This window comes from Peromyscus leucopus, chromosome 20 (genome assembly GCF_004664715.2).
Source record: "Peromyscus leucopus breed LL Stock chromosome 20, UCI_PerLeu_2.1, whole genome shotgun sequence".
NCBI classification, from domain to species: domain Eukaryota; kingdom Metazoa; phylum Chordata; class Mammalia; order Rodentia; family Cricetidae; genus Peromyscus; species Peromyscus leucopus.
Genome location: NC_051080.1, coordinates 13,286,449 through 13,306,099, shown reverse-complemented (window position 1 = coordinate 13,306,099; position 19,651 = coordinate 13,286,449). Strand labels below are relative to the sequence as shown.

The following is a 19,651-nucleotide window of genomic DNA, read 5'->3' as shown; positions in this document are numbered from 1 at the left end:
GTGAAACTCCCAGTAACCAGCCCCTTAAGGAAAACTGAATGCTTCCCCACCTGAACCCCAACACTGCCTGGCAGAAGTCGTCAACTGTGAAGAACTTCACTTCAGCATCTTTATCACAGTCATTAAGGATTCTCTTTGGTAGCTTCATGTTGTCTGGACTGTTTTTTTGGGCGGGGGTTGGCACAGAAGCCTTCAATGTCTTTCATTCTCAGTTATGAGTCTGCAGTCATCCATGCCACGGCGAAAGATGCCTCTCTGCCCATAGCAGCCTGCAGCACAGATTTTGGACATCAACCTGGTTTCCTGTGGCAGCATGAACCATAGAAGTCTCTTGAGGAGACAACACAGAAAATGAACCGTTCTTCAATTTGGGTATCTTGTTGCTCAGGGTCGGGGTGCTCATGTGGTTGAACAGAGTGTCTTGGGTCAGGCAGGACCTGCACAAGCTCCGACTGCTGTATACCACCCTGCCTGTGGCACAGGCTACCCTGGCGGTTCAACCCTCTGGTTTGAAGCCCTTGGTGGCTCCATGCTCTCCTCCCCCAAACAGGGAAGACAGTAAACAGTTCTAGTAGCGACTGTGGCAGCAGCAGCTGTGGCTCCATGTCCCCGGCTGGGCTGTGGCACCATCCTAACAGGTGGTGACAAGGGCCAGGGGGGCCCAATTGTGGCCCAAGCGTCCCCGCGGCCTGAGGACCAGCTCTACTTGGCAACGACTTACTCCTTTGTCCCCTGTGGCTGTGCTCCCGTACCTGTCGCCGATGCTGTGTCTCTAGTTCTGCTTCTCTCGGCCACACTTGCTGCTCCATCCTCCATCTTTTCCCCCATGCCCTAGTTCACTATTCTTGCCTTAAACTACGGCTATTCAACAGGAAACAATTTGTGTTTATGAGTTTATTTGTGTTCATGTACACAGTGAGTTACTTTATAGTTGTGGAAACAAATGAAACACAACTATCATACCTAACCTGGGTGAATCCCAGGGAAATAAAATAATCTAGAAATAACAACAAAATCCATAGAGCACAAAACTGACATGTTGTGGGAAAGAGGATGGTGGCTACATTAGAGGTGGAGGGACAGGTTAGTGATAGGAGGTTTATATCATGAAGCACCACTGGTGGGCTTTTTTTCTCAGCTTGTGTGGTAGTTCGCCTGGTGTTGGATTTGTGATGATGAATCAAACTGATATTAAAGTTTTGTTGTTATTGCAGTTTTCAATCTGTGTTTACTCTCCCATGGCATTTTAAAAATCCACTAAGAACAGGTCAATGGAATTACTGAAGAGGGGTCAATGGCAGAAGCGTCACTAGGAACAAATGTTCCTTTAACCTGACCATGAATCTGGAAAGGAGCAGATAATTTCTAAAGCTATGATTTAGAAGGCAAGAGAAGCAGGGGTTTGGGTGAAGAAGATGCCAAAGATAACTCCTAGGAGCAACTGATGTCTGCAGGAAAAGAGGTAGTCCTCTGAAAGGGTAACATATGGAAGGAGTGATGGTTAAGGTGAGGGGATACTGGAAATGAAGGGTTTGTCAATGGCCAGCCATGGGAAGAGAAGAAAGGGTGCGTTTGTTGCAATTGTTCACAGAGCAGAGAATGTTTGAAACACTAGTTGTTGAGAAAGGAAGAACAAAAGAGCAAAAGAAATGTAGTGGGATTGCCATGTGGTGCTGGGAGTTTCGAGATGAGTCACCCTGAGTGTGTAGTAAACCAAGGAGAACTTCTCCAGAGGCACCCAGCTACTTCTGTGTGAGTATAAAGAGAAGCAGTGATCCAGATTGTGGGTGTTTGGAATCTTGCCAGGAGGGTCTGGTCAATAGCATGTTTTGTTGTGGGATAACCTTTTTGTACATTGTTAAGATATGTCTTTGCCAAGATACCTTCTGATTGGTTAATAAAGAGCTGAACAGCCAATAGGAAGGCAGGAGAGGATAGGCAGGACTTCTGGGCAGAGATAGGAAAACTCTGGGAGGGAATCATAGTTGAGCCAGTGAGACACAGAGGAAGTCAATATACAGTACTGAGGAGAGAACGAGCCACATATAATTATTATAATGTAATTAATATAAACGGGTTAATTTTAGTTATAAGAGCTGATTGGGAATAAGCCTAAGCTAAGGCCAAGCTTTCATTCTTAATAAGAAGTCTCTGTGTCGTTATTTGGGAGCTGGCAGTCCAAAGAAAGATCTGCTACAATGTTTGAAGTTGTATAATTAATTAAAATACATAAATAAGAGATTGAAACCATGTATGGTGGTGTGTGCCTGTAATCCCAGCACTTGGGAGGCTAAGGTAGAGGGATTGTGAGTTTAACTCCAGGCTGAGCTATGTAGTAAGACCCTCTCTCAAAAACTGAGCAAAACAAAACAAAAGCCCCAAATGATAATGTGCCAAAGACCAATTTTCCACCTCATTATAAAGAAAAAGAGAGTACTAATAGGTCCAGGCTCCAGAGTTCTCTGGAAAATGAACTTTCACTTGAGAAGGTAAGAAAGAGGAGGAGGTCTGTATCCAGACTACTCTCCTCTCCTCCTTAAGCACTTTCCCCTATTGTTGGAGCCTCAACCACGTGGGGACATTTCCTAGTCCCATCCTTATCTTTTACTCTTCCAACTACTCCAAGTCCCTTTCTCCTCTTTAAACCTCCTCTCCATGTGCAGAGTATCTAGAAGGAATAACCATGAAGTGGACATTGTTAGGGTCCCCAGGAGATTTGAGTTATGGTGCAGCTTTCTGTAGCTGTTGTTTTACATATCATTTTTAGAATTCTGTTCCAAATACAGAATGACCACACAATGTCAGCAATGCACCAGCATGAACGTGCAAAGGGGAGTTAGAGAGACAGACATAGGTAGTCAAGAAAAGTGAAAGCAGTCTCCCTGAGAGGACAGCTTTTAGTTCTCAGAGGAGAAAAGTTGGAAGAGGGTTGAGGAACAGGGTCCAGTATCTAGACAAGACCAATGGTGGAAAGTGGAGGACCCAGGGACCACATAAAATACCAAAGCCAAGTGGGTTAGCAGACTTCCAACCTTAAGCTCCTCCCATCTCAAAGGGATAAAGTTGTTACTTTCCATTTCTCTGTGTCTTGGTTTTCTGCCCCTCCTGGATATTTAACTCTTTGTACTAGCCAGGGAATGAACTCTGCAACTCCCTAGACAATCCCCATCATCCTCATTATGTTTGGACTCTTGGAACAGCAAAGAAAGCAGCTTTATCCTTGGCTTGTACTTATCTCTTTCTTTTGTTAATACCCCACTCACATATTCATTCAGCCTCCCCATCACTATTTAGTCCACAAACATAAGGAGTAACTGACATGACTCACACATTGACCTCTGACCTCCAGCGACTCACATTTGGGGTATTTCAATCCAAAAGGATTTCCGGTTGCCCTGAATTCTCCTTCCCTCTTTCATGACTTCATAAAACACAACGATCTCCTGGGTGATTCTGATTAGATATTTTATTGACATCACTCATTTTTTAGTATGGGTGTAATTGGCAATAGCTATACTCACATGTCGATCTCTCTCCTAGCACTGTGCAAACACTAATATATTTAATCCTCACATCCAAGGAGTCTAAACCGTGAGGCACAGAAAAGCTAGTTCAGAAGCACGCTCACCCTGAGGTTATAATAGGATCAACCAAGAAGCCCAACCAGCTGTGGCCCAGGGCAAAGGAGAGTATCACGCTTCTAATGTGCTCAACTGTTAGTTAAATCCATTTCTCCCTTAATTTCTTATCATTGAGAGTTAGCCATCATTATTTGTAGTTTGGACAATATTAAACTTTATGTAAATATTAAGAAAGTAGGAATCTGTCCATGTCTCTAACTTCTGTTACTCACAAAGACTTCTGAGATGGTCAGCGGGATCCATTAAAAACAGCAAGGTATAGAGATTCCTGGACCTTGTCCTTATGACATAAGGAATGTTGAGAAGCACTCAATGAAGCAGAAAGAAGAATGCACACTTTGCAATTTGGGGGGCTGGAGAAGAAAGAGAATGCAAGTGGAACTAAGTAACTCAACTAGAATGGTTAATATAACATCTATTTTCTGTTGTATCAGGGAATTAGAAGGGATATTTGCACCAGGGCCATGCAAATCTTCTCTGTATCATTGCATTTTTAGTATATGTGCTGCTGATGTGAGCAAAACCATTTGTAGTACTTTGCTAAGAGCATCCTGTTGAAAAGATCAGAAGCAGTGAACTAATTCTTAGTGCAGAGAAGAGAAGAAAAAGTAGATAAAGCAAGCAGTACAGAACACCAAGAGCCTCAGCTTTCTGTTGAGAAAAAGGGAAAGCATGAACATTACAGTTCTAGTTACAGGGAGTTTAACATATAGGATGTGAAGGGAAGCATGAACTCTATCTCTCACCAGTGACATTATTCATCCTTACTTCATTTTCTTTTCTTTATATACCTTATTGCCACATCCCAACTCATTCATTCACTCCTCTGTTCATACCCTATCAAACAAGCACTTTTTAATTGTCTCCCAGCTGGCTTGTGTTTTTCTATGTGTGATGAATATTGCAGTTGATAAGAGTTTGTGTATCATCTAAGAAGAGAAAGTGATAGGCAGACAAAAGAGTTTTTAGCACAGTGCTTGGCATAAATTGAAATTTAATGCATGATTTGAACTAATAGAAAAATTATTACTTAAGCAACCATTATTTGGGAAATGTTATGAACAATTTTCCACCATTTTTTGTTTTTAGACATGATCTTATCCTATAGTCCTGGATAGCCAGGGACCTACTATGTAGCCCAGGATGTCCTCAAACTTATGGTGATCCTCCTGCCTCTGCCTCTTAAAAGATAGAATCTGGTGGGAGGCACCACCACCCAATGCGTAACTAAAGTATATGTAGTCACAAACCCAACAGTTGTAATACAGAAATAAGGAACTTTACACCACTGGAATAGCTTGTAGCTTATCTAATAATCATGGTTTTTCATAGTGATTAAAGAATTTGTCATGACTCTTGTCTTAGTTCTTTTTCTGTTGCTGTGAACAGACACCATGACTGAGGCAACTTATAAAAGAAAGCATTTAATTAGAGACTTGCTTACAGTTTCAGAGGGTGAGTCCATGATCATCATGGTGGAAAGCATGGCAGTAGGCAGGCAGGAAGGCAGGGGCTGGAGCAGTAGCCGAGAACTTACATCTTATCCGAAGAGGGAGGCAGAGGGAGAATGAGACTGGGTCTGGTCTTGTGAGCTTTTGAAACCTCAAAGTCCACTCGCTTCCCCCATGAGATACCTCCTCCATCAAAGCCACGCCTCCTAGTCCTTTCTAAACCTTCCACCAATTGGGAACCAAATATTCAAATATAAGAGCCTAGGGGAACCATTCTCATTCAAACCACTGTAGGTGTTGAGCTCAAGTTCTGGCACATGATGTGAGTGATGATGTACTCACAGCCACATTCTTACTTAGCCTTAGACTGACTCTCACCCCGACATATTTCTTCTCATTCACTTTCATCAACACAGCTCAAGTTCATAAGAGGACAATTGCTTCTGAAGTTTTTGCATTAAATGGTGTACCAGGTAATCAGAAAAGTCACCAGAAGAGAAGAAGATGTGTTTTTAATTCAAAAACGTGCATCCATGTGAAAGCGTTCATGTGGCATTATTTAAAGTTCACATCCAAACTTTCAGACACTGCATGTCTGCATGTGGGACAGAAGCACTGTGGTGAGCTGCGCATGTGGAAGCACTCTACACTCAAACCAGGGGCGCTCTTGCCCACAAAGTAATTGTGTCAGAGGTATCTCTTTAAATAAATAATTTAATAACTGTTAGCATGTTTACGACATCTCTAAGCATGTGATCTCCTTTGGGTTTTGGTTCTACCACATAACAAGCTTTTGAAAGTACACTGGTTTAAAAAAAACACACACAAACTATTTCAAACATCAAGATAAGCTACGTCTTTCACAAATACACACTTTTACTTGGAATTAATGCCTCAAATAAAAACCAACACATTTCTTCATACCTTTCTTGACACACCAAAATTTGGGGCAAAAGTCAAATTACCATCAGAGGAAAACCATTCCTGTGTAAACACAGGGTAATTTGGGTTGGTTTTCAAGTTAGATCATTAACCTTGTGATTCAAGAGCATTTTAGAGATTATCTTGTCTATAAGAGTGCACACAGCTTCAGACTCATGCTTGGCATACCATAGCATGCTGCAGAAATAGAATGTCACACTTACATGGAATGCAGCTTATGAGTTAACCTCCCAAATAATCAAGCTCCATAAATTCACACCTTTTCTGAGAAAAATAAAAGTAGTTTGACGACTGAAGTTATACTTCATTTTCCTTTGTCCTATTCAAAGAACAAGATGCCTCAGTGGTCTCCATGTTTTCACAGTTGAGCCTGTGAGAATATCAGCTCTGGTCTCCCACTTTGGAAAGAGTGTTGTGGTACATAACACAAGTTCACATCAGATTGCAAGACAGTGGATATTTGGTCTTAGAAAAAGTAATTCAGATAATCAGTATTTTTTTTAAAAGTCATTGGAAAACAGCTTGTTTGTCCTGAAATTTTAACTTTTAAATTCCATGACCAGAATTTTAGTATAGAATCTTAAACATCTAATGAGTTATCTTAATTTCACTTCAGCTCATGGTAACATCTATTAAATAAGGTCAAGTTTGTAGTATTGACGTTGGCATTCTTTGCAAAGCTTAAAAATGTAAGCTCTCGGGTCTTAAAGGGTTTAATTTGAAATCATGAAAATTATAGTTTCAAATGTGAACGTCAGTGTTCCTCTGGTGCCTTTAAAAGCTAATGTAAGACACTTGCTTCAAACATTTCCCCTTTAGCACTGTAACCTGGCTAACTGCTGACATGGTTGTTAAAGATCAGGGAATCCTTTTCAAATACAAGCATCACTTTCCAGTTCCACGCTTTCTCTAAAGAAAAATCTTCCATTCTTGCCCCACATTTCCAGTAGTAAGTAGCAGTAACAGATAAATGAAAAATCACTGATTTGGAACATATATTCTATTACTTCATGTAAGGTGGTTACATTTATTGACAATTCAAATCACCCAGTTTTGTGGAACTGAACAAGTGGACATGCTGTAATTTCTCACAGCAATCATTGTGAATGACTTCCAGGTAGTCTATTTCCCAGATAGCCTACGACAGATGAGCATCTGCTAAGATGATGTCTAAATGTGTAACCAAAATCTGGAGCCACTATGATCATCTCTCTTAGCTTTTCATACATAGCGTCATGCCTGAGAGAGGACGAGGGTAAAGCATCAGGTACGACTCTGTACTCCAGCGCACACAAACAGGTGAGACCCATTTCACATGATGTACTCACATAGATTGTTTCTCATCATATCCAGCAATATGAGACTTACCAGAAGAAGTACAACGTACTGCCCTTCCGAGTGCTGATGCTGCAGACGCTCCAACATCAAGGAGATGGACATAGCTGCGGTGTGCTGACTTTCTTGGTTCTTTCAAAGTCAAAGACCAGTAACCATTCCATTTCCTACTCAATTTTCATTTCTTGCATTCACTAATTAAATAATATTAACATTGCCAATTTTCAATATCATTACTATCTTTCAGATTTATTTATTTTTAATGCTATGTATAGGAGTGTCTTGCCTGCATATATGTATGAGCCCTACATGAATGCAGGGCCCTTGGAGGCCAGAAGAGGTCATCAGATCCCCTGGTACTGGAATTAGACATAGCTTTGGAGCCACCATGTGGGTGCTAGCAATAAAATTCAGACCTCCTACAAGAGAAGCAAGTGTCATTTCTCCATGCCCTCAACTGTATTTTTTAATCTACTTTAATTTTTCCATTACCTCCTGCTCTGCTCACAATTTCATTTCCGGCCAGCTACCTGCTCTATCTCATTTTTTTTATTAACATTACAGTCCAGTTAAATTGAAGGGGCAATAAGGCTAACAGCACTTAATCAGAGTCAGGAGAATCTCCCTTGACCACTACATTGTCTTGCAAAATTAGTCACACGATTAAAATAAATCTGAGTGTCTGTTTTCTCAGAAACAAATGAGCAAAAAAACGATATGCCTCAAAAGATTGCTTCAAAGGCAGAGTAAAATGAAATGAATGTGGGAATAACTATGAACTCCAGGATCTGTATTTAGGACAGTAATCAAGTTTTTAAAATGTTTCTTTGGGCACAAAACAAGCAGGATTTCTGCATGAAAACTGAAGTGGATAGCACTATAGATTCAAGCCGCAGCCAGTACAAGCATTGTCTGGATCCTCCTCTTTTCTGTGGACAATTCTCTTTTTAAAAAATAAAAGGGTTTTTAATAAATACGCACAATTCTAATTAAAGTTAATTTTTTTGTGTTAAGATGCTCAAAGTCTGAACATTTTACACACAGTACTTTATACTTGTCTAACCATGCTTGTTTTCAACCACTGTCATTAAAATACATTTTTTCATATTGAATTTTTTTTAAACTGTCTGTTGTTTTGTCACAGGTTTAGCTGGCCACTAGTAATGCTGATTATGGATTTCAGGTGCTGCACCAACTGTGCATGGTAAGTAGGCGGAAACAGCACTCCAAGTTGTAATTCTGAGCACCTGACATCAACCCAGGTGCTGCCTTCACTGTTTTGGTTTTTGGGCTTTCTCCCACAAGAAGAATCTCAGACTGCAGGCATCCCCGTAGACAGTCCTGTTTTATAGGTGAGCTGGCCTTTCATTGGGCATTAATGGAAGTCATGACTAACCTTGACTAATGCATTTGCCTTTTTTCTTTCAAAAAGTTACCTTATACTTCCTTGACGCTAAAATCATACAAAATACTTTTTGCTGGCTTGCTTTCTCTGCACTCAGCTTAACAGATGGCATGCAGTGAAGAGAGAGTCTCTGAGGCTTTACCTAAAAGTGAAACTTAAAATGTGTCCAGGCAAATCAGGGTGAGTCCTTTTCCTTTTGATCTGTTTTCAGCACCGAGTCTTCTCCCAAAATTTTACATAGTTCATTGAGTCTCTGCTGCATTTTGGGAATTCCAGCTAACTGAGACTCTAACTTCTGCTTCTCTTCACTTAATGTTAAACGGATAGCGGTGTCCAGCTGCTCAAAGCGCCAACCTCCTTCGCCATCAAATTGTAATAAATGAGTGTGGTACTTCCTGCACAATTAAAATGAAGTGTTAGTAGCCATAGTTTTGAAAAGCCATTTTAGCTATAGAATTTTCTAACTCATGTTCAAAGACAAGTTTTAGTAGAGGTGGATATTCTACATTTGAATTTTAATGTTGCCTCAAAAAACACTGTAATTTTTAAAGTCCAAAGTCTTTAGTTTCTAAGAAATTCTTCTCGATGTTACTGAATTTATTTCATAATTCAAGTACATATAATTTATAAAAGGAGACTATTATTGTATTAATTTACCCCCATAACCCAGTATGTCTTCTGAATCAATAACAACCTTCTTAGAATGGAAGTAAGGACAAAAACTGAGGGAAGACCATACAATTTAAATGATCATATAGAGAAAAACTAAAGAAAACAAAGGAAACACAAAAGCAATGTCTTTGTATGTAATACTATCCTCTGGGATGGATTCCATGTAAACACAGCTTTCTCGGTAATAATGATTTAGAATCATTTTTACATGCCTGCCCCCCAGGAATCTTTAAAAGACATTCTGTTGTTGCCACACAGACTCCTTCTTCTTCCATGGCTCAGCTACATAGGAACTGCAGACAGGTAGAGAGATTTGTATTGAAGGATGGGAGGGAATCCATCTCCTAAGAGAAGGCAACCCCCCCAGCAGAGGACTTGTCGGGTGGGTGAAGTGAGTGCGGCTGGCAGAGATGTTCCCATGGTGAGTCACCTGTACCTGGTGACTTCGCATAACTGGCTCACGAGTCTTCAGTTTTTCTGTCTTCCTTCAGTTTTTCATCTTATAGTTATTTCACCAAATTATTATTTATTATAACTAGCCAGCCTTTTCAATCAGCTTCTATCTTACATGTGGATGTTAGCTGTTTTGCTTTCAATAAACAAGCTACAATCCTTATAACCGCAGAGGTTAGGTATGGGGTAAGGGATTCGTAAGGAGGGAAGGAACTCCCAAGGAAGGGGAAATAGAATAGATAGTGATGGATGGATGGATGGATGGGCTGAATGAGAGGATTAAACGGGGGAAGGGAAGGAAGGGATGAAGTTGGGAATATGGGAGGAATAGGTAAAACTAGGGCACTTTGAGGAGTATGGAAAGTTATTACAGTAGAAATTTCTTAAAATATATACATCCATGTGAAAGCCATGTAAACAGAAACACCAGGTAATGGGAGAGACAAAGCCCCAACACAACATCACTTGACACCAAATGAAACCTCCAGTCCCAGGAACGGAATACATCCAATTGAATTGTTGGCCAAAGAGGCCCCATGGAAACCCACATCCATTTAGGCCATGTTGTTTGGTTGCTGTCCACAGACTGATGGTAAGACCCTTTTGCTGAAGACAACACTTAGATATGCACAGAGAAGTCAGGCTGGTCTCCACCTGGATCCTTAACTTATACTAACTAGTGTTCATGGTACTGGAAGGTATTCTGCACACTTGCAGAGGAGAAATTAATACCAATCCAGCTGTAAATCCTGTGATCTACAATGGTGACCTGCCTGCATGTTATGCCTGAGCAATAATGGCATGAATGTTGTGGGAGTAACCAAACACTATCTGATTGGATTTAAGGCCCTCTCCATTATATGGAAGCCTTCCCAACAGATGGCCATGAACCTAAGACTAGATAGATCATGATCTAGGGGAAAACCAAATACTACAGATCTGTTATAGAAACTAACAATAAAATCGCTTCTAATGACATTCTGCTATATTCATAGATCAATGACTCGCTCACCATCACCACAGAAGCTTCCTCCTGCAGTAGCTGGGAACAAAGACAGAGACTCACAGCTGGACAATGTGTGGAGAGGAAGAGACCTTGGAACACTCAATCCTATATGAGATGTCTCCATCAAATCCCACCCCACCCCCCCCAGGTCTCAGGGAACCCTGTAGAAAAGGAGACTGAAAGATTTTAAAAGTCAGAGAGGAGAGAGAACTCTGAGGAGTTGAGACCTTGTAGATACAACAGGACTTAGAGACTGCCAGCATGTGCAGGGCCTGCTAAGGAGGCCTAAGCCAGATGCGGTTCCCATGCTGAGAGAAGTGGACACAAGCCCCCATCTCTATCCCAGAAGCTATTTCCAGTAGACAACCACTCACAAAGAAAAAAAAAAAAAACTTTTCTCCAATGGAGTCTCACAGGGGCTACAAACCCCACTTTAGGGCAGGCCCCATGTCCAGCAGTAGATGGCCAACACAGACCAAACCCAGTGATATTCCTGGAGGGGGTTTGTCTAATAATGCTTTCTGTGGTATTTTTGTAAACCTTATAGGTCTTTTGCTGGCTGATATATTGTTGTTTCCTATTTTGCAATTTTATGGGATTTCTGAATGAACCAACAAAGTTATCCTTTAAGAAAAACAGACAGAACATCCATCCCAGAGTAGGATCCTAGAGGCACCTACCACAGAGAAGGTCTGTGCGTTATGGACAGTAAGGAAATCCCAGCCCCTACAGCAGCCTGAAATATCTTTCCTTCAACATCAATGCTCACAGCACTGGTACATTCATCCAGCAATGCATACTTTGGTCTGAAAGAAAAACAAATAGGTGAGTGAGTTTGCTCTGGACCTGTGTTGTTCTTTGGGCAGCAGTTGTATCCTGACAACCTCAGAGGTGATCAGGAGAATGTGACATCATTGGTCATGGTGGTAAGTGACAAAGCAAAAAGCAGCTGTTTTTTTTTTTATTATTTTATTTTTCTGCTTGGTCAGCAACCCAGCCTAGCTTAGTTAATGAGACTAAAGTCAGCGTGAACACTCTCATTTGATGTTTTCATTTTAGTCTGGAAAATTAGTTTTGACATTTTTCCCGGACAGTTTTTTTTTTTTTAACCATGAAATTACTTTTATATATCTATTTTTAATTTTTAATTTTTTGAGATTATAATTACATCATTTCTCCCTTCCTTTTTTCCTTTCAAGTCCTCCCATATAACCCATCCTGTTCTCTATCGAATTCATGGCCTCTAACATCAACTCAGTAGAAACTTCTCATTTTACATAAATAATCACTTAGTATTGTAAGTTGTTTTCTAATGCGTGTTTGCCGATTAATAGGACCCTGCTACCTGTTCTGGAGATGGTGGTGAAGGCTGATAGACAGAGGAGCAAAAGGCGTTTCTAACGCCCTATAAGATTGTGAAACCATTTAGTAATAACTACCCCTTCCCCATGACAACAGTGAAGTTGTTTATTATATATCAAATATTGTTTGTCTCTGTGTCAACTATTGTGATTTTTATCTAGTAGAAAAAGTGAAGAAAAGTATATAAGAGAAAAATTTAGGTAACATTTTTTTTTTGTATGACGCTCTTCTGGACACTCTATTTATTGTACTTTGTCTTGATTTTTAGAGTGCTTTGAACTAGAGAAGATATGCTATTTTGAAATAGAAAAAGTATATTTTATATTCTGTTGTTATAGCAACTTCTAGTCTAAGGAATGTAAGATGAATCATACACTTGTTTTCTTGGCAGGGTTAGACTGTGTGTGTGTGTGTGTGTGTGTGTGTGTGTGTGTGTGTGTGTGTGTGTGTGTGTGTTTAAATATACCAAACCACACAGCTGGGACTGAGCACTTACAGAACTAATACTCACAGTGTTAAATGACATCATCTCTTAGATTTTTGTTTCTTTTTTGCCCCCTTGCTGTATCACTAATAGTGTAGGATATGTGAAGGAACAAAGCTATCCCCCTTAAGACAGGATTTTCCTGGTCATTCTTTAAATATTAAAATTATAAGACTCTCATAAAGTATATTCTATTGTAATGCTTAGTATAATTTCTGGCCAGAGTTCTCTGTTGTCGCCGACTCAGATCTTTCCTATCAAAGCTCAGTATGTATTGTAATCTCCTTGTCATAACCTTATTGTTGACCCTGTGAGGATGGGAAGAAACAAATCCTCAACATCACACTTTTCCTTCACTGTATTTAATTTTCTAATTTATCTGATAATTTTGCAAAAGTGCTGCCTTTTAACCATGTGCTTGTCTCCCTTCATCTCACAGATTTGACCTGATCGTCACTCATTATTACATTATACCTACTACATTTCACAATCACAAATACCAATTATTCCAAATTAGAGGTACTTGAAATGTCGGGTTATCTTATTAACACAGAGAAATGGAAAACTGGTCACATTTGTAATCTACCGCATCACCCTTCACAGGCTGTGTTGCTGATCATATTACTGAGTATTTATGGATGAAACCCAAGCCAATTCACAGAGATGGACTAACAGCTGGTCATAAATGTCAAGCTGCAGTTTGCCCTTGAATCTCACTGGAGAGAGCAGCATTTCAAAACACAACATGAAAAGTCCAGAGGTGGTAAAATTCAGTTCTTTTTTTTAAAAAAAGTACTCTCTATTCTCATACTAACAATGTAAAATTAAGTAATACATATATTAAGACAACTATTTTTTTCTCACTAAAAATCACAGCTATACATAAAACTGCATAGTGTATGATTTCATTTAGGTGAGATTATAAAGCAGATAAACCAGAACAGATATGGACATATGTATATATGAAATATAAAAGGGGATTAAAAGTCATTTCCAGGCTAATAAAAGCATTCTCTATCTTAGTTGAGATGTTGGTTATATAATGTACCTACATTTATAAAAATTATTGAATTATATACTTACAACATATACTTAGTACATACATATTATAACAATGATAATGAACTCAGGCTAACTATTATATAATAGCAAAGAGAGGCATATGATAGCATATGAAACTAAAGGAGGGATATAAATTGGAAATTATGAAACACATGAAGACAATTAAGATTATCATCAACTTGTGTGTACTAAGACCAGGAAGAAATTTATTCAAAATGTTAACAATGTTTTTGACAGCTAATGAGATAGGAAATTTCTAATTCTTTCTATTCATCTGTGTTTTCTAAATAAACATATAATTATGATATATTCTTCTAATGATAAATAATATGTGCTATCATCTTACTAAAACTAAAACTAAACTATTTGGAGAGTCTAATACCAGAAAAAGTAAGCAAACCTAAAAGTATAAATTTTACACATCTTTAGTAAGATATAATTTTTAAAAATGTCATTCAGTTCCTCTACCTTTGTTTTATTAGATTTATTTACTTACAGTTATTTACTTGTATGTGTGTGAGCGTGTGTATCATGTGATGTGTGGAAGACAGAGGACAATGTGCAGTAGGTGTTGGGCTTCTCATTCTACCATGTGGGTCTAAGGCAGTGGTTCTCAACCTGTGGGCTATGACCCCTTTGGGGGTAGCATATCAAATATCTTTCATATCAGATATTTGTGTTACAATCCATAACAATAGCAAAATTACAATTATGAAGTGGAAAAAAATAATTTTATGGTGGGGGGGGGGTCCCACAACATGAGGAACTGTATGAAAGGGTCATAGCATTAGGAAGGTTGAGAACCATTGGTCTAGGAGATCCAAGTCAGGCTTTCATTGGTGGAAGGCACCTTTAGCCACTGAGCCATCTCTCCAATCTCCCAGTCAGATATTATTTAACTTAAGATGGGACTACTCAATTCTGCTGAATACTTTGTCAGTAATGGATCATAGTTCCCTGAACACAGCACACTTACTTATGATAAAACATCCGTGCCATACCCATTCTCTGCTTTTCCCCTCCTGATAGGACATCTTTCCAGTCCATAACAGCATCCCATCCTGAAAACAAACAAACATAAACAAATAAACAAAATGCATACATACATATAGTTTATGGATACTTTGTTCATTTGTTACTACTTCTAGTTTGGACAAGCGATTCCTGGCCTGTTCTGATTGAAAACAGGAAGAGCTTTGTGTTTTGGAGATCATATGGATAGATTCCAGAGCCATATGCATGAGTATTTTATTTTAAATATGATATTCTTTAAAGAGTAATAATTATTTCCATTGATAGACATCTTGAAAGAGTTGTAAATACTGGCACTCAGTAACATCCATTTGTTTCTCAGTCTGTTCAAAGGGTTGATGTACATATGCTGATTTTTGAGGGTAGTGGGAGAAGAGATTTAACAATTTGCATAGGACAAACAATTTGCATAGGACGTTCACCAAGGCCTAAAACAGTGTGGGAGGAGCTACTTTAAACAGTTCCCACATTCCTGGTATTTTATGCAAGTCTTTTCACTCTTCTGCAGCTTACAAGATAGCTGGTTTTATTTGCATTTTACAAGTGGGACATGCAGAATTCATGGAGCAATAGACATTTCTGAGTTTAGAGTTATCTACCAGATTAGAGCTAGGGTTTATATTTAGGTTTATTTAATGTTTTCACAGTTGGTGCAGCCTATCTGTTAAAACTTCTTAATTACTGATTGTTTGACATTCATTTACAATGCGAGCTTCTAATTTTAAAATTAAGGGATATATATGACAACTATTTTTTATATTTAATGAAAATAATATCAGAAAAATTTAAATGAAAGCCCAAATTTCAGAATGGCATATATTATGGCTACCCTTCTGAAAATGTGCACACACGTGCCAGACACATCTGGGAGTGGGATTATGAGAGTTTTGTTTTTCAAGTCAACACATTTGAAATATTTGATTATTTGTATGACTATTTTATTTATGACATAATTAATTAGAAAATATTACTTAAGAACAAAACCAAGGTCTACTTTTTTCAGACTCCAATTTTCAGAGAAGAAAATGACTGCCCAAACTTGACAATACTGAAGGCAACATTTCCACATCTTCAGTGTTCGTGGTTTAATTATCCCCTTGGAGAAGGGCCACACTCTATGCATCCATCATTCTCTCTCAGCTGCCTTTCATAATTAATAAAATTTCTAAGTAGAGTTGGTTATTGGTTACAGGAAGAAGTAGAGTCTTTGTTCTAACTCTGGGTGCCTGAAGAAAGAAATTAGCAGATCAATTATTTAATTCTTTTGCTAATCAAAAGGCAGAATATGGGATTTATCTTTTTTTTTTTTGCTTTTTCAAGGCAGGGTTTCTCCGTGTAGTTTTAGTTCCTATCCTGGAGCTCTCTCTGTAGACCAGGCTGGCCTCAAACTCACAGAGATCCGCCTGCCTCTGCCTCCCGAGTGCTGGGATTAAAGGCGTGCGCTGCCACTGCCCGGCATGGATTTATCTTTTAGCATGCAAAAGGTAAGAGTCTTGGACAGAATAATGTATGTTAATTGACAAATTAGAATTCATCTTTATTTTTTTAAACGTTTTCCTCTTTTATAAATTACTGTAAAGTGTACTACAAGTTTTAGAAAGTGTAAAATTAAAGCAGGCACAGTGAAACTTGCCTGTAATCCTGGGTCAGCAGCAAGGGCAGGAGTGTCAGCAGTTGGGGCCAGCCTGTGCTACACCCTGATACTCTGTCTCAGGAAAAGAAAGCCTGAAGTTATAAATAAGAAATTAAACAGAGTACAGAGATAATAATTAGAGAGAACAAGGATGGAAAGACAGTTTTAAGGATATATCTTCAGTTATTTTAAAAATTTTAATCATGAGAAAATGTTCTCTCTTCCAAAACTTAAAAAGGAAATACAATAGAAGTGACTTATAAAACAGTGCAGGGCGGGGAATAATCTAGAAGGAGTTAGGGGAGGTGGAGAATGAGAGAGAAGAAAACATAATACTGAGGCCATAGAGATGGTCCTGTGGTTCAGAGCATGCGCTGTTCTTCAGAGGACCTGAGTTTGATTCCCAGCACCCCATGGCAAGTGGCTCACAAACACTTATAACTTCAGCTAAGGGGTTGGGGATTTAGCTCAGTGGTAGAGCGCTTGCCTAGCAAGCACAAGGCCCTGGGTTCAGTCCTCAGCTCTGAGAAAAAAAAAAGGTCAAACTATAACTTCAGCTCCAAGGGATCCAACACTCTCTTCTGGCTCCCTGGGCACCTGTACTCAACTAGCCTTACCTCACAAAGTATATACACAAAAGTAGAAAGGAATCTGTAAACAATAATCAATAAAGTAGCATCTAGAGTGTAACATTATTTCCCACTGACAACAACCAGTCAGCATCTTCAGAGGGATCACTCTTTCATTTCCTTGAGTAAATGCCTAGAAATTATTTAAAAATAGATCCTTATAAGATTATATTACAAGACCCCTCAAAATGCCAGCTTGATCCTGGGGAAAACTGTTGAAATAATAATTTTATGTGTCCAAACTTGATAGCACTTATGAAATGAAAGTGAGGACTTGAGGAACAGATTTAGATGGCAGCGCTATAAAGGATGCTCTGGTGAGAATGATTTGTTCCCTGAACTGAGAAACAACGTTTTCAGTTGAGGGAGAGTTAATTTTTACATATTTTAATAAATTGTACCCTTTGTTCTACTGAACCCAGAGGGCTCCATCAGCATCCTTGGCAACAGCCATGATGCCTGATGCTCATTCACTGAGACTAAGACAGCTAAGAAGAACATCATTCCCCTGCTTCCTAAAGATGTATAAACTTTGCATTTATGTCTGTTTGTTTTCATTCTACTCTTTTCTATTTTGAAACCTACTTATGGGAATGAAATGTAGGATGTACCTCCATTCTTTGCTAAGCCAAGAATTAGCTAATCTAAATAATTTCAATGGGGAGTTATATACTAGTAAGTAGAAGTATTTTCCTGCATTGCTTGGTGGTTCTCAACCTGTGGGTCATGACCCATTGGAGGTTGCATAGTAGATATCCTGCATATCAGATATTTACATTACAATTCATAACAGTAGCAAAATTACAGTTATGAAGTAGCAATGAGAATAATGTTATGGTTGGGATGGGTCACCACAACATGTGGAACTGTATCAAAGGGTCTCAGCATTAGGAAGGCTGAGAACCACTGCCTTAGATGCCTCATGTTTAGAGATTAAGTAAAACTAGTTTCTTAGGAAAGATATATTTATGTGAGATTACATAACAGTTCTTATGTCTAAAAAGCTAAGAGACATACTGTGTGCTGTATGCTGTATGACAACAGAACACAGGCCATGCCTAGTGTTGAACATGGTCTTTCAAAGTTAAATCTGTGTTTGAATTCTGTTCTACCATCTGTTATGGGAATTACTGTAAAGTAACCGCCTCGAATTTAATCTGTACAATGGAGATAGCAATGCATCATCAATGAACTTCCATGAACATTGAAAGAAACAATAGGCACTTGTTTGAACATGGTATATTCTGGGCAGCAAATACTCAACAAACCATAACTGTTGCTATTATATCACTAAAATCCAGGTACTCCTTTCTTTTATTTATGGGTAAAAGAACAAACAAAATTTGTTATGTATCCAAGGAAAAGGGGTATAAACCTCTAGGCTTGAAACTTAAAAATAGTTCTAGAACATCCTGACTTCTAAAGAATACTAGAATTTTTTGTGTTTATTTTAAATTTCTATTTAATCATGGAATTCCAAACTTCATTAGTTTGCCCATAATATGTAGAATCTATACTGTTAAAATATTTTGAAATTGGGAAGGGATTGACCATCTGATGCTAAAGGAAAAATCTACTTTCCTCAGAGGGCAGACATCATAAATAGAAATACAGTCATAGCTTTCTTGCCTGCTTTATTTACTTATTGGAGGGATTAGCTCACTATTCATGTTTACTTGTTACGCATCTGCCACCACAGTAATACTGCACAGAGAGTTTCATTTAATATTCACAGAAGCCTTGAAAAAAAAAAGAAAAAAATGTATCATCATTTTACCATTGAAGACACAGAGAGCTATGCTAACTAGGATTTGTCACTCTGAATAAAAGTCCATATTCTCAGGTATTGTCATATACAGCTCCCCCCCCTCCAATAATGTAATTAGGCTGGGAAAGAAAAGCATAAAATCTATGCATGCACAACTCAACCTAGACTTCTGGCTTGCTTTTTAAGTAATTTTCTGGGCTACTAAATCGTACCAAATAGTTGAGAGAATAACTTTTAGGAAATAGTTGGATTAAAAGCTCATATGTATATATATTCCCACTCTTTCATATATGTCTTATTCTAAAGAAACCCACAATGAAGAAGTTTTACTCGCTATTTAATCATATATATATATATATATATATATATATATATATATATATATATGAAAGATTGTGGGACTGAAGACAAACACGTTATGTGAGATCCACTTTCCAAAATTATATTTAATGTAAGCTGAGAGAGCTTGGCAAGCAAATAGTTCATCGTAGACTTTACATACATCTAGAACAATGGAGCTATAAGGAATAGTTAATACATGCAAATATCAAGGTCTTTAAACACTAAAGGGGATGTGAAGGTGACTGGTAAAAGTGCAGTGTGCCATATTAGTCACAAGACCGGCAAAGCCAGGGTATCTATAAAGGAAAAAGAAGAAATTCTCCTTACGTTTCTATGGTCTAATAATATCATATATTCAGAAATCACAGACTTCGTACACGCCTGGGACCGTCATCGCTGTTGTCACCTTGACTAGAGTTGTAGTCACCCATTAT

At 38.6% G+C, this 19,651-nt stretch overlaps 1 protein-coding gene across 1 annotated transcript in view; it reads right to left on the bottom strand.

Annotated features, from left to right (window-relative positions):
* Window positions 1–8,138: 8,138 nt before the first annotated feature.
* Abcd2 (ATP binding cassette subfamily D member 2) overlaps window positions 8,139–19,651 on the bottom strand; it is a 38,823-nt gene continuing 27,310 nt past the window's right edge. Inside the window, exons 8-10 of the mRNA XM_028869257.2 lie at window positions 14,790–14,874; window positions 11,586–11,711; window positions 8,139–9,169 (exon numbers count right to left, since the gene is read on the bottom strand). Coding sequence (XP_028725090.1) covers window positions 8,950–9,169; window positions 11,586–11,711; window positions 14,790–14,874 — 431 coding nt within the window. The 3' untranslated portion in view covers window positions 8,139–8,949. The remainder of the gene's footprint in view (window positions 9,170–11,585; window positions 11,712–14,789; window positions 14,875–19,651) is intronic.